Source organism: Panthera uncia, assembly GCF_023721935.1.
Source record: "Panthera uncia isolate 11264 chromosome D3 unlocalized genomic scaffold, Puncia_PCG_1.0 HiC_scaffold_8, whole genome shotgun sequence".
NCBI lineage: Eukaryota > Metazoa > Chordata > Mammalia > Carnivora > Felidae > Panthera > Panthera uncia.
The window spans coordinates 58,494,896-58,511,137 of record NW_026057586.1 but is presented as its reverse complement, the minus strand read 5'-3'; the positions used below and the strand labels follow the sequence as shown (position 1 = coordinate 58,511,137).

The following is a 16,242-nucleotide window of genomic DNA, read 5'->3' as shown; positions in this document are numbered from 1 at the left end:
AGAAAGAAAGAAAGAAAGAAAGAAAGAAAGAAAGAAAGAAAGAAAGAGAGAGAGAGAGAAAGAAAGAAAGAAAGAAAGAAAGAAAGAAAGAAAGAAAGAAAGAAAGAAAATTATAGCATGCTTTCTGAATACTGACATCACCCCTCAGGACCCCAGAACATTTGAAGCCATATCACCCACTCCTACCCCAGACCAGACACTCAAAGATTCTTCCCTGAAAAGCTGTATGATCCCAAAGAGAAAAATCTATAGATCCTCAGGCAGAGGGTTCCTCAGTGAAAAAGACTGCAACCATCTGAGAGGGAGGCAAACTAGATTCCACGCCCTGTCTATGAGCACAAGGCTCCTGATTAGCATTATTAGAGTACCTAACTTATATGTATCAATAGATGGCCAAGGATCAGCAGGCATTTGAGGAAATGGAAACCATGCAAAGAGCAGAAGGGAAACCTTCAACAGCAACTGACCTCCATAATTAACAGTCCCAGGAAGATAAAAAAATATCTTATCTATAAAACAAGAAAAATATGCTCCCCAAAAAGGACAAGCAGAGAAGGGCTCTTGGAAATCAAAAATGAAAGCCAAAATTTCAAACACTAATATGAAGTTTAGAAGATTAAGAAATCATTTAGGAAGTATACTTCAATACAAAAAGACAGATAATAGGATTGCCCATTTAATAAATGAGTTTTCATACTATCATGCATCAAACTAGTATGTAACACTAATTTATTCAATGAATTGCTAAAGTAATTACCGATTTAACTAGAAGTAGTGATAAAACTATCCTGGGAAGATAAGAGATACGAGAGCTAAATTATCATCTACCATAATAAGAAGTCAACTAGTAGTTTCTAAATTCAAAGAATCAAGAGAACAGCATAAGGACATTATTTAAAATTATGGAAATAACATAATACCAAAGAGCCAGAAGTTGTTGTCTCTGATGCAGGAGATCAAAGGTTTGGGAAGAAGACGCCAGGGGGTTGTTTAAGTACAATGTGCATGTACCTTAGGTATGTGCATACATCCCACTTTGATAAAAATCGAACTTAATTTTAAAAGATCAGCATGACACCATCCTTGATCTGAAGGAGTTTATACTGTTGGAAGAGACATGCAAAACAATCATAGTAGCACGCAATACACAACTCACCAGCAGCAGACAATCTGAACAACATAGTGGATCTTATCTCAGTCAAAAAAAGGGTGCTTGTGAGACAAGGGGACACCTGAACTGTGGTTTCAGAGGATGGAAAAGGGTTCACTGGTTTCCCCTGTCAACAGTCTACACATGTAAGTTTTCTTTCTAAAACCGCAAGTGATAACATTCCATAAACACACTTTCATACACCTTGCTTTTTTTTTTTTCCCACTTAATACCTCTTGGAGACCATTCCTCAGAAAGCCCTTAAAAAAAGCTTTCAGTTTCTCAAGGATCTTTTACTGAAGTCTTACATAAAAGGAAGATAACCTATTTTTAATATACTAACTCCTAATTTCAATTGCAACTACAACACATGCTTCTTATTAAAAATTCAACACTATGAAAAATTAAAAATAAAAAGTAAAAACTTTTCCATTGTTCTTCCATTCCCACTTCCCCAAAATAAGCACTTTGAATTTCCTTCCAGACCTTTTTCTATAAAAATAAAAATGCACATACATGTAAATACTATTCAACTAACGTTCCATGCATCTACTACAGCTTATACTCACACTAGTCTATACACATAAAATACACTTACGTTATTTAAAGTCTCTTAAAGTCAAGGATTCTGTGATGAGAAACTTTAAACTTTACTGCATGTCAACTTACCAACGCAATCACAACACTCATCCCAAAGGGTCCCAAGACATAACATACACTCCTTACAGCAGGAACAATTCCCTTCTCCAGGTCGGCACTGGCAGAGCTCCTGGAAATAAGATAGATGTTCAAACTTAAAATTTCAAACAACCATATTTAAAACTGTTAGTTTTTTGCAACAACCCCCCCCCCCATATATGCATGTATAGTCATTTACTCTTCACACAATTTTTTATTCAAGATCATTAACTGTTTGTAAAACATAAACATCTACAATGTCAAGTAGATTTATATTTTCTTTTGGATGCATTCAGTGATCTATTTTGGATGCTTTTATCTTATTGTGAAACCAAAGAAAACTTTTTACTTTATAACCCATTACTTTACCCCCTACACTACCTTGAAAAATAGTTGAGTACAAGCACAAAACCTGCTTTTCAGCTATTAGACTCATTGTATAAATTAAATGAATAGCCAGCTTGTAGCAGGAGCTGTGCTTTCTCAATACGTGGAGTCTTTCAAAAACTGCTATTTTTATTGACCTACAACATATTAAAAGAGTGTGCTTGGTGCAGCAGACTATTTAAAAGAAGGCAGCAATTATTTCCTCCCTATGTCCACCCACCCTCTTTGCAATGTAACTTTGCAGCTCTTCCTATCAAAGGACAGTGTCTATTTCCAGACTAACTTTAATCAGCAGAATTTGGTGGAAATGACATCGTGTGAGTTCTGAGTCTGGGTCTCCATGGCACTGAGTGCTTATACTCCTCCTCTTAGAACTTCTCCCAGCTGCCATGTGTAGCCTGGAAGAAGGCCACATGGGCAAGTTGGTCCATTGGACGCCTTCCTCTCTCATCCAGCCTCCAACCAACCAGCAGCTGACAATGGACATAAGAATGAGACCAGAAAAACCATACAGTTGATATGGGCCCAAATGGCCAACCCACAGAAATAGGAGCTAAACAAATGGTTACTGTTTTAAGCCACTAAACTTTGGAGTCATTTGTCACTCCACAAAAGCTAATTAATACAGCTTGTTTCTCAAATGAAGCTCCCAGGTAATTCCTCTAGCCCCCTTGCCACCAGACAACCACTCCTAAACAAACCCAACATAAAGAGAATTCTGTAGCCACCATTGCCTACTTAGCTTTCCCTGGCTTATGAGATACCATATACATTTTTATTTTTATTTATTTACTTATTTTTGAGAGAGAGACAGAATGTGAGCAGGGGAGGGGCAGAGAGAGAGGGAGACCCAGAATCCAAAGCAGGCTCCGGGCTCTGAGCTGTCAGCACAGAGCCCAACGTGGGGCTCAAACTCACAAACCATGAGATCATGACCTGAGCCAAAGCTGGAAGCTTAACTCACTGAGCTACCCAGGTGCCCCAAAGATACCGTATACATTTTGAAAAAAATTTAACATAGCACATAATATTCATTCCTATTAAATTCGTCTTATTACATTTCTAGACTACTGGAGTCACTCCAATGTTCTAGTATGACATGATTTTTTGCACCCTTGATATTTAATTCCTTTTTTCTTCTTCTCTAAAAGTTCCCTAGCTATTTCACAGCATTTTCGGCAGTCGACACTTGTACTATTTTCTAACTAATTAGAAAATTAGATTAGTTTGATCCCGATGTATACCTGTGACCTGATGATACATGCAAGTAGTAGTATTTTAGTTCTTCAAAACTCTGTACAATCAAGCTGAATTCATTTACTGCAGACCTTCGGTAACTTTGCTAAGTCTATTAGAAAGAGAAGGACTAAAAGGGAAGGGACTTCCTGAAAAGTACAGATGCTTCATCATAAAACTGGGATGCTTGATCCAGAAAAGCTCAAACATACTTGGAAATTTAGAAAACCAGAGTTGCCAAAGATCTATTTTGTGACTGGTTTCTCCATAAAAACCTGTCTGTCCTGTCTTCGGAACAAGAGAACATTTTCTGAGTACACATGGTGCTTTTAGGATACTTTTTGTTTTTCAGTTTTAGAAAGCTTGCCACTTAGTCACAAGAAATAAAGCTTCTTTCAAATATTAATTTACATTATACATAGTGTCCCTTTATTCTCTAGTTGCTTGTATTTACATTATCTATTTAACTCAGGAGAAGCAAACTAGAAAGTAACAAATTTATTCACAGAATACGTCTCTCCTTTTTCCATCTATCGAAGCTTCCAAATAGCTTATTAAATGAGTTACTGTATATCATGCTAAATAATGCGGAAATGAATGTCAATGCAATGGCATCCAGTCTGAGTCATTCGAGCGTTCATTATGCCTTTTTACCATCAGGTATCTGCAAGGTGTTTTCAATTGGAATGAAAGGGTGGTGATACTTTAAGATTACTGGGAACTAATGGAAGGTTAAAACTAAGGCCATTTAAAAGTCGCTTCAACTTGCCTGGATTATGTAGCCCTCAAGATTAAATCTATTTCATGCCCTCTTAATAGATGCTTGTACTTTTACATGTCAGTGTAATGGAATAATGTACTCTAGCAATATGCTTAATAATTTATAATTTACTGATAGAATATAAAGGGAGAGGCTATAGGAAGCTAAGACATGAGGGAAATAACTTGAAGATAAGCTTTATTTCTGCACTATTAAAATAACAAAAGTGCAGGCTAAGACTTTCTTGGTAAAAATTACTGCTAAAACTGGTTGAATGCCAGGTAACAGTTGCCAGCTGATATTTTCCTTTCTTTCCATTTTACTACAGAAACGACTGAAAATTCCTTGCCTTAATAAAACAAACTTACCCACATAAATTAAGACATTTTACAGAGCAAATAGGCCTCAAAATATATCAAAACATCTCTATTCTTCATAGCTCATGTCAGCATTCTTTTCAGGAGACTGAAAACTAAGGAAAATGAGATCACATCCTCAAACCAACCTTTTAGTCAGCATTTGCACCTTTTCAATTTTCAAACAGACCATTTCTTATTTTCCAGGAGAAAATTCTAGGCAAATTTAATATATGGCATTTAGGATCTCAAAAACCTCACTGTAGGTCAAGAGAGCAAACATATATGGAAACCGTTTGCTTTATGACTATTGCTAAGTCAAGAAAAAAAATAGCAATGAATTTCCATGTGTAAATCATGATGAATAACAACCATGTGTGGCTCACCAAGCAATTTATTCCTTCCTAGTCACTTTACGTGTCTTCCAAAATCACATTATTGAATGTTTGGTCATAAACATCTTTGGAAATATACACTGTAATTTTCTTTACAGCACAAGAAAACTATGGTTAGGATGAATGTTTCTAAAAAAAAAATGCTTCTAACGTGCTTTGAACGCGATTATTGGAAATACAAAAGAAAAAAAATCAACTCAGTATGTAACTCTGTGATGAATCAAGGATCACAGAAAACCATTAAAAATTCCTTTTAAATTAAGCAGTCTCACTCATTTAAAAAGAAACGTTTAGCTTTAACAGTTTTAGTTATGAAGACATAAATGAATCTTCAGTAACCAGAAAAGCTTTCCCAAAGAGGCTACAGTAAAGATAACAAAGATGCTTTAAGAAAATTTAAGTATTTTGGGGTCACCTGTGTGGCTCAGTTGGTTAAGCATCTGACTTCAGATCAGGGCATGATCTCACTGTTTGTGAGTTCGAGGCCAAGAGGCACATATCCTGCTTGGGATTCTCTGTCTCCTTCTCTTCCTGCCCCCCACCCCCTCAAAACAAATAAATAAACATTTGAAAAAAAGAATTTTTTTAAGTTTATTTACTTGTTTAGAGAGACAGAGTGTGAATGGGGGAGGGGCAGAGAGAAAGGGAGACACAGAATCCGAAGCAGGTTCCAGGCTCTGAGCTGTCAGCACAGAGCCCCACGCAGCTCCAACTCACCAACCCTGAGATCATGACCTGAGCCTGAGCCAAAGTCTGACGCTTAACTGAGCCACCCAGGCGCCCCAAAAAATTCTTTAAAAAATTTTAAGTATTTTTTTAAACTATAAAACACTGAAAAATATATACTAGAGAAGGAAAAACACCCAAGCTTCACCCACTTTGGCAAATTCCTACACATTTCTAGCAAAATAATGATTGTATGCTCTGCTGATCTAAAAAAATAAGCATTTCCCTCTCATAAAAATCTGTCAACATAATTTAATAACTGCATAACAGTATATTCAAAATTCAGAAATAGACCTTAAATTCCGATCCCTTCCACATCTGTTCACTTTTTTTTTTAATTTAAAATGTGTTGTTTTTAAATGCCTGCCAGGGGGTGCACTGGGGCTGCTCTGCCGCCTGTAGCACCTCCAGAGCCATGCGGCAGCTTGGCCTGGGCCTGGCTCGTCAGACCCAGACACCTTGAATGACCCCACGTGTGGGTCGAGGAGGTTGAGAAGGTCCAGGTCTCGCTGTAAACAATGCTCCTAGGAGCCAGTGCACAGGCAGGTGCAGACGCAGATGTATGTGGTTGGGTACCGCCTCTCCGGGGGTCCCAGTTTCTTATTCTTTATCAAAAGCTTAATCACTATCTTCTATTTTTCTATTATTTTAAAGTCTCTGGTACTTAAGTAGAAAATATGGTTGATTTTTGAGATGTGGAATTTTTCTGTTTGGACTGGGTGTTTATATATTTTACTAACCTTACTTGACCAAACTTGAGTACCACTCAGTTGAATGGAACATGTGATCACAGCCTAACACAAAGTTCACAGAAGTTCAAAATAAAGACTGATTCAGTGCTTCCACTTGTTTACTGCTACTACCTACCCTAAAGTTCCCAAGCAGGTTTTATGTAACACTAACAGGCACTGTGCTAATAATCATTTTATATGCATTATCTCAACTCTCGTAAAGCCCCTTTCAAGGCAGTTATTATCCTCATTTTTTAAATAAGAGTATAAAATTTGTATATCGTTTCCTTAGTAAGAAGCTGAGATTTGACCCCAGTTTTGGTTATTGCTTTTTAAACATTGCAATGAGAAATACAAAGCTTATTTCTTATTAATTTAGCATTTCAATAATTATAGTTATTACTTTCTTAGAGAGAATGAACCCATAATTAAACTTAGATAATCCTTTAGGTTGTTTAATCAAAGGCATTATTATATCTTTCACTCTCTACCCGAATACAATTAGAAGTGCTATTGCCCAAGTTTAATCATTGTTTGTAAAGGTAAAGTATCACTGGCTAAGAGTTGCAAAACCAGTGAGTTGGAATTTAATACTTAATTCTTTTGTTGCTTCAGCTCGTTAATGACCATATCATCTGCTTGCCTACTCTGCAAGTCTTGGAGAAAGTGTGGATGTTGCTCATGGCACAGATGAGAAGGCTGAGAAGGGATAGGTTAGCAATTCGTCTGAGTTCCCACCACGGGGACACTGACATCAGGTCTTCTGACCAGGCTGTTCTACCGGCACTGCTCTTCCATGCTAGAGTGAGACTGACATGGGATAAGACATCTTTTCTCTGCGTGAAGTACTGTGCTAGATGCTAAGTATAGTAATCACATTGTTCAGTAAATTTATTATAGAAAAAAATCAAAACTTTATACTAAAGGGGAAACAGAGATGTATACATTTGGGCTATCCTACATTGACCAGCATGAGTGTTCAGCCAGAATTTGGTAAGCTGCTTGAAAACTTTATATGAAATGAAAATCTGGCAGGATGAAAAGTTTTGGGAAAGAGTCTAATAATTTAAAATGTATTTTATTACCTTTGTATTAGAAAAATCTTGGATATCTCAGAGAATTTCAAATCTTTGAATGCCAGAATTCAGAGATTTTTACACAATTATTCAAGCAAGAGTCAATCAAGTCTACTGTCTATACCATAAAGGTTTTGGTGAGATCTTAAACTCTGCAAAATAAACAGGGAGAGAGGGTAGTATTCATCTAAGACTAGACTTGAAGAGATAAGTTCATAATTTTATGAACTTCCAAATTTCCAGGCCAGCAGTGAAAGCTAATAACTCGAGGAAGAATCTTGTTTATATTCTGGTGTTGTTACTGATAAATATTTCCATTCTCTAACTGTTGCCAAGATCTAGAAATCTATTAGCACTGTTCTTAAAACAGGGAAATAGGGGCGCCTGGGTGGCTTGGTCAGTTGAGCGTCCGACTTCGGCTCGGGTCATGATCTCACAGTCCGTGGGTTCGAGCCCCGCATCGGGCTCTGTGCTGACAGCTCAGAGCCTGGAGCCTGTTTCAGATTCTGTGTCTCCCTCTCTCTCTGCCCCTCCCCTGTTCATGCTCTGTTTCTCTCTGTCTCAAAAATAAATAAACGTTAAAAAAAAATTAAAAAAAAAACAACAAAAAACAGGGAAACATCATCACTGAAAAGAACATGACAGGCATAGACAGGAAATGACCTGGATTTACAGGATCTAGATTTAAGTCCTAACCCACAAACTGTAGCGTGTAATAGTGAGTCTTAGTTTTTCAGTCATAAAAAGGGGATGAGATGGTGGATTTTCCCTTACAGGCTTTGGCGTCCAAGTGAGATCTGAGGGCTTTGGTGACCCAGCAGTCCTGCTCCTAGGTATTTGCTCAAGAGAAATTAAAACATACGACCACACAAAGGCCTATAAGCGAAAGTAAATATCTTAGGAAGTTCTAGCCACAGCAATTAGAGAAGAAGAAAAAGAAATAGAAGGCATTCAAATTGGTAAGGAAGAAGTAAAATTTTCACTCTTTATAGATGGCATGCTATTATACATAGAAAACCCTAAACCTCCACCAAAAACCTGCTACAACTGATAAATTAATTCAGAAGATGGAAGGATACAAAATCAATATGCAGAAATCTGTTACATTTTGATACACTAATAATGAAGTATAAGAAAGAGAAATTAAGAAAATCATTCCATTTATAAATGCACCAAAAAGAATAAAATACCTAGGAATAAACTTAACCAAGGAGGTGAAAGACCTATACTCTGAAAACTATAAAACAATGATGAAAGAAATTGAAGATGAGACAAACAAATGGAAAAATATCCCACGCTTATGGATTGGGAGAAGAAATATTGTTAAAGTATCCATACTACCCAAAGCAATCTACAAATTTCATGCAATCCCTATCAAAATATCAACAGTATTTTTCACAGAACCAGAACAAATAATCTTAAAATTTGTATGGAACCACAAAAGACCCCATATAGCCAAAGCAATCTTGAAAAAGAACAAAACTGGAGGTATCACAATCCCAGATTTCACGATACACTACAAAGCTGTAGTAATCAAAACAGTATGTTACTGGCACAAAAACAGACACATAGATCAATAGAACAGAACAGAGAGCCCAGAAATAAGCCCATAATTATTTAGTCAATTAATTTTTGACAAAGAAAGCAAGAATATACAGTGGGGAAAAAACAATTCCTTCAATAAATGGTGCTGGGAAAACTGGACAGCTACATGCAAAAGAATGAAAGTAGACCACTTTCTTACACCATATACAAAAATAAACTCAAAATGGATGAAAGACTTGAATGCAAAATCTAAAACTGTAAAACTCTTAGAAAAGAACATAGGTAGTAATTTCTCTGATATTGGCCAAAGCAACATTTTTCTAGATATGCCTCCTGAAGCAAGGGAAACAAAAGTAAAAACAAACTACCGAGAGTATATCAAAACAAAAAGCTTCTGCACAGCAAAGGAAATCATCAACAAAACAAAAAGGCAACATAGTGAATGGGAGAAGTTTTTTACAGATGACATATGTGATAAAGGGTTACTATCCAAAATATATAAAGAACTTACACAACTCAACACCAACAGAGAAATGCAAATCAAAGCCACAATGAGATATCACCTCATACTTGTCAGAATGGCTAAAATAAAAAACACAAGAAACAACACGTGTTGGCAAAGATGTGGAGAAAAAGGAACCCTTTTGCCTGTTTGGTGGAAATGCAAACTGGTACAGCCACTGTGGAAAACATTATGGAGATTACCAAAAAAAAACCCTACAAGTAGAATTACTGGATGATTCAATAATTTCACTACTGGTTATTTACCCAAAGATTGCAAAAACACTAATTTGAAAAGATATATGCACCCACTATGTTTACTGTAGCATTTCTGTATCTCCCTCTCTCTCTGCCCCTCCCCCGTTCATGCTCTGTCTCTCTCTGTCCCAAAAAATAAATAAAAAACGTTGAAAAAAAAAATTTTTTTTGTAACATTTACTTATTTTTTTTTATTATTTTTTAATGTTTTATTTATTTTTGAGACAGAGAGAGACAGAGCATGAACGGGGGAGGGTTAGAGAGAGAGGGAGACACAGAATCTGAAACAGGCTCCAGGCTCCGAGCTGTCAGCATATAGCCCGACGCGGGGCTCGAACTCACAAACCGCGAGATCATGACCTGAGCCGAAGTTGGTCGCTCAACCGACTGAGCCACCCAGACACCCCTAACATTTACTTATTTTTAAGAGACAGAGTGTGAGTAGGGGAAGGGCAGAGAGACAGGGAGACACAGAATCTGAAGCAGGCTCCAGGCTCCAAGCTTTCAGCACAGAACCTGACGCAGGGCTTGAACCCATGAACAGTAAGATGAACCCATGAGCCAAAGTCAGACACTTAACTGAGCCACCCAGGCACCCCAATGCAGCATTATTTACAATAGCCAAGATATGGAAGCAACCCAGGTGTTCACTGATACATGAATTAATAAAGAAGATGCAGTACACACACACACACACACACACACACACACACACACACACACACACAGTGGAATATTACCCAGGAATAAAAATGAATGAAATCTTGCCATTTGCAACAACATGGATGGTTCTAGAGGATATAATGCTAAGTGAAATACATTAGTCAGAGAAAGACAAATACCATATGATTTCACTCCTACGTAGAATTTAAGAAACAAAACAAATGAACAAAGAAAAAAAGAGACAAATCAAAAAACAGACTCAACTATAGAGAACAAACTGATGGTTACCAGAGGGGAGACAGGTGGGAGGGAATGTGTGATTTAGGTGAAGGGAATTAAGAGTACACTTACCATCATGAGCACTGAGTAATGTGTAGAATTGTTGAATTACTATATTGTACACCTGAAACTAACACTGTATGTTAACTCTACTGGAATTAAAATTAAAAAAATAAAAATAAAAAAATACCCCCAGCAACATACAAACAAAGCTAATTAAGTAAATGCATAACACTTAAGCATCAGTAATCAACAAAGCTTTTTATAAAATGTTTTAATGTTTATTTATTTTTGAGAGAAAGAGAGAGAGCATGAGTGAGGGAGGGGCACAGAGAGAGGGACACACAGAAACCGAAGCAGGCTCCAGGCTCTAGCTGTCAGCACAAAGCCGATGCAGGGCTCTAACTCATGAATCACAAGATCATTACCTGAGCCAAAGTAGGATGCTTAACTGACTTAGCCACCCAAGCGCCCCAGTAATAACAAAACATTGAATGGTACCTATGCTGATAGTACTTTTACAGACTTTACTTAGAACAAATGGATATTTAAACACAAACACATAAAATAAAACATCCTCAAAAATTAATCTTTATGCAAAAGCATAATTATTATTAGGTTACAATAAATCTGTTTTGATATATTAGCACTATTTAAGGAGGACATCAGACAAACTTTCAAACTTGGCACAGCAGCATGTAATCTGAGTCTTATTATCATGGTGCTCTTTATAATTTTGATTGGTACACCTTTCCCTGAAAATAATATAAACTTAAGTGAAACACTACTGAAAACAGAATTCATTCTTTTAGAGGCTAAATAAATCAGCAAACAAGTTCATGTATATACCTAAATATATCTAACGGTACCCATTTTTTATATAAGTAAACATAGTCACAAAATTTTAATCCTACTTACTTTAAAAGTGCCCCAATGAACATCTTTAAAATAATCCAGATGGGGTGAAATGAGACTGGACTGGCTACATGTGGATCACTGTTGAAGCTGATTGATAAGCAAGCTGGGTACGGGGGTATTTTACTATACTCCCTGTTTTGTGCATATTTGAAAATTTCCAAGGGTCTCAATGAAATCCTCATCTTTGTTTTAATATAATAATTCAACAGATGAAAAAGCCAATGAAAATAAATTTTAGTTTACTTTTGCAGCTACTCTAACTGCATTAAACATTTGAAGGGAGAGAATGACTTATTCTTCACTTAAATTACATCAGGCCTAAGTCATTACTTTTGGACATTAACTTCAAAGGTTTCCATAAAGTGTTAACTGAAGCAAAACAGTACAACCCAGCAATAGCACTACTAGGAATTTATCCAAAGGATACAGGAGTGCTGATTCATAGGGGCACATGTACCCAATGTTTATAGCAGCACTCTCAACAATAGGCAAATTATGGAAAGAGCCCAAATGTCCATCAACTGATGAATGGATAAAGAAGATGTGGTTTATATACACAATGGACTACTACTTGGCAAAGAGAAAGAATGAAATCTTGCCATTTGCCACAATGTGGATGGAACTGGAGAGTATTATGCTAAGTGAAATAAGTCCAAGAAAAACAAATATCGGATGTTTTCGCTCAAATGTGGAATTTGAGAAACTTAACAGAAGTCAATGGGGGAAGGGAAGGGAAAAAATAGTTTCAAACAGAGAGGGAGGCAAACCATAAGAGGCTCTTAAATACAGAGAACAAACTGAGGATTGAAGAGGGGGTGGGAGGACAGGAAAATGGGTGATGGGCATTGAGGAGGGCACTTGTTGGGATGAGCACTGGCTGTTGTATGTAAGCAACGAATCATGGGAATCTACTCCTGACGCCAAGAGCACGCTGTATACACTGCACGTAAGCTAACTTGACAATAACAGTACAAAATGATTTGCAACCATAACTTTTAAGAGCAGTGAAGCGGAATGAAGAGGAAAAAACACTGTAGTAAAATAAGGTAATGTCTTTTTGAGGAAAGAAGAAACACTGTATATTGTAAACCAAAATATTACTAGTATAGTAACAAATCAAGATAAGTATAGCAAGAGACTAATGTGGAATTTAGCACTGAATAAAAAAACAAGGACGAGAAAGAGAATTTTTTACTTTACTGTGATTAAGAAGACCTGAAGTTACCTGAAGTACTTATACATGTACATATGCATATGTACATGTAAATTTATATATTTTTAAAAATAGGCTTCACACCCAGCACAGAGCTTGAATTCATGACCCTGAGATCAAGACCTGACCTGAGATCAAGAGTCAGACACTTAACTGACTGAGCCAGCCAGGTGCCTCTGAACTACTTATATTTTTAACTTAAGACAAAATACACTTGTAGAAACTAGATTAATAAAAAGTTATTTAGGGGCACCTGGGTGGCTTAGTAGGTTAAGAGTCTGACTTCGGCTCAAGTCATGATCTCACAGTTTGTGGGTTCCAGCCCCGCGTCAGGCTCTGTGCTGACAGCTCAGAGCCTGCAGCCTTCTGTGGATTCTGTGTCTTCCTCTCTCTCTGCCCCTCCCCAACTCGTACTCTGTCTCTCTCTGTCTTTCAAAAATAAATTAAAAATGCTAAAAATTTTTTTAAAAAATAAAAAGTTACTTAGAAATTATAACTTAGTTCAGAAAATCTAAGATTTGACAGTTAAATTAATTTTTAGAATAAAAAGCTGATTGTTGACTTAATACAAGAAAGTGCAAAATATTCAGATAACCAATAAAGTGCTAAAGTAATGGATAAATAATCTCTGAACATAAGTTTGAATATTTTTATGAAATATAATGTTTATATCATCCCCAATATGACCATAAATATTAGCCAAAGAAGCACTCACATGTCAAAAGGGGTTTTTCTGTTCATAGTACAAAATAGGTCTTGAGATTTCTGGGGTAGAAGCATACTATGAATACAAATTTTAAATCTTCTTTTCACAGAAGAAGAAAAACTAGTAGAGATCTTGTTAAAAACAAAATCTTATATGACCACTTTTCCCCCTGAAATAGTACAGCTAAACCACTCATTATATGAGCAAGGAAATACACCACGACGACAATTTTACTTTCTTGACGTTTAAAGTTAGATTTCTTTCCTGCCAGAAGCAAAAAATAAATATTTATATAGGGACCACCCTTCTGCATAGCAACTTGTAGGAGTGGCAGAAATGACCACGCTGCCTTGCAACCATGCTGGTAAAAAATATTTACATGACCATGAACTTCCAGGGAAAGTGTTTTATACTTGGTCATTTCATGAGTTGCAGAAGGCTCAAACATAAACAAATGTTGTGACTTATCCTGATAGCACATCATTTCAACACTACAGATGACGTTCAAACCAAACCAAAATAACAAAAAGAGAATCTAAATTCCCTCGACAAGGGAAGTAATATCTTTCTCTGAACTTCTATAGCATTGCCTTTCTCAGAGTACTTATTTCCCACCTTCATTTCTGTACCTGTTGTTCTTCCATAGTTTAAGGAGAAAAGTTATCTAACGTTGTCATCTAAAATGTCAACATGCAGACTTTCAATGATAACTTAGCATGTGCAATGGAAAGCAAAATCCCAGTAATTCTTAACCTTTCTAGGACCATCAACCACTTTGAGAACCTCCTGACAGTTATGGACATTTTTTCCAAGAAACTGTACACATACAATTTTGAATATAATTTTGGGTATCCCCTGAAGCCTTTAAGGGATCCAATGACCCCAGTTAGCAATTCTTGGTACATGAAACACCAGTAGCAAATCTGTTCTTCAACTTAAGACAACAGAAATAAAAGAGGACATTAAAATTAAAGTTCATGTTTCTATCAGACGAGTGGTTACCACCCCCCCACACACACACACATAAAAGAGCAAAAGGAAATGAAAACCCACCCATCACAACCACAGCAAGAAAACTGGCCAATCAAAACTAACTAACTAACTAACTAACTAACTAACTAACTAACTAAAAACATCTCTCCAGGAAAATGAACAGCCTTAGAGCAGAGAACACATTCCAGCACCAAGGGCTTCCCTGCCCCTGAAGTGATACCTTCCAGTCTGTGTATGTCAGCCCTGCCTATGCTATCTCCCAACCAGGCTTTTTTTTTTGCCTCATTCTTAACTATAATAGAAAGCTAAGGAACACCATACATTTGAGGAAAGCCTGCCACATGAAAGAGATATAAACTAAAAGAAAAAACAGTCTTAGAGGAAAAAAGAAATCCAGGTAACAAAATGGGGAGGGAGGTGAGAAACATACACGCTTCCACCTCTGCCAACAAAACTTGTAATAAGTATCCTCAGAGATATCTGAGAAAATACTGCATTCAAAAGCAAGTAAAAGTGTTAATATAAAAAACTGACAAGTCGAAAATAGGACATTCTTGGAATTTAAGAGTTATTACTAAAATTAAAAAATTCAATTAAAAGAGTTCAAAGGTAAAGTCAAGGAAATCTCACAGAATGCAGAATAGGAAGGTGAGAACAGATTTAAGATCTACAATAGTATATATATATATATATATATATATACACACATATATATACACACATATATATATATACACATATATATATATAAAATAATGTAATTCTTATTACATATATATTTGTACCCCCCTTTTTCTCTTTCTTTCTTTCTTTCTCTGTTATGTTTGTTTAATCAGGCATTTTTACTCTATTCTTTTTATACCTTTTCTAAATCTCCTTCTTTTTATTTTCCTTTCTCTTCCTCTGGATTAAGCCTTATAGTTTATTTGATTCTCTGCTTGTTTTTTTTTTCCAGTGTTACTTCAATGAACAAATCAAAGCACACCTCGTGGAAGGTCCAAACAATCCACCACTACCAGCAAGTAGAAGCTTTACAGAGGACCGAGCAGTGGGATTGAGCAGTCAAATACACAACAGCAGATTGCACGCAACACACTCCAAAAACATTTCCTGAAGTGGCAGGCCCTGGACAGTGTATGATCCTTTTTTAATATAGTAGTTTTTGCAGGTACAGGACACATAACAAGCTATTAAACCACGTAAAAGACAGAAACCTACCCAAACTGACAAAACTGAAGAATTCTCCTCAAAAGAAATTCCAGGAAGAAACGACAGCCAGAGAATTGCTCAAAATAAACAACATATCTGAACAAGAATTTAGAGTAACAGTCATAAGACTAATAGCTGGGCTTGAAGAAAGCATAGGTGACAGCAGAGAATCTATTGCTGCAGGGATTAAAGACCTAAGAAATAGTCACAATGAATTAAGAAGTACTATAAATGAGATGCAAAATACACTAGATACAGTGACAGCAAGGATGGAAGAAGCAGAGGAGCAAATAGGTGAAATAGAAAATAAAATTCTGGAAAATGATGAAGCTGAAAAAAAGAGGGAAAGGAAATTACTAGAACATGAGGGGAGAATTCGAGAGCTAAGTGATTCAATGTAATGAAATAATATCTGTATCATAGGAGTTCCAGAAGAAGAAAGAGAGAAAGGGGCAGGAGGTT

The 16,242-nt window shown here is 36.5% G+C and overlaps 1 protein-coding gene across 2 annotated transcripts in view; it reads right to left on the bottom strand.

Moving 5' to 3' along the window:
• The window catches only part of TWSG1 (twisted gastrulation BMP signaling modulator 1), a 73,185-nt gene that overhangs the window by 35,354 nt on the left and 21,589 nt on the right, over positions 1-16,242 (bottom strand). For both annotated transcript variants that reach the window (XM_049620422.1, XM_049620423.1), the window contains exon 3: positions 1,820-1,919. In XM_049620422.1, coding sequence (XP_049476379.1) covers positions 1,820-1,919 — 100 coding nt within the window. The remainder of the gene's footprint in view (positions 1-1,819; positions 1,920-16,242) is intronic.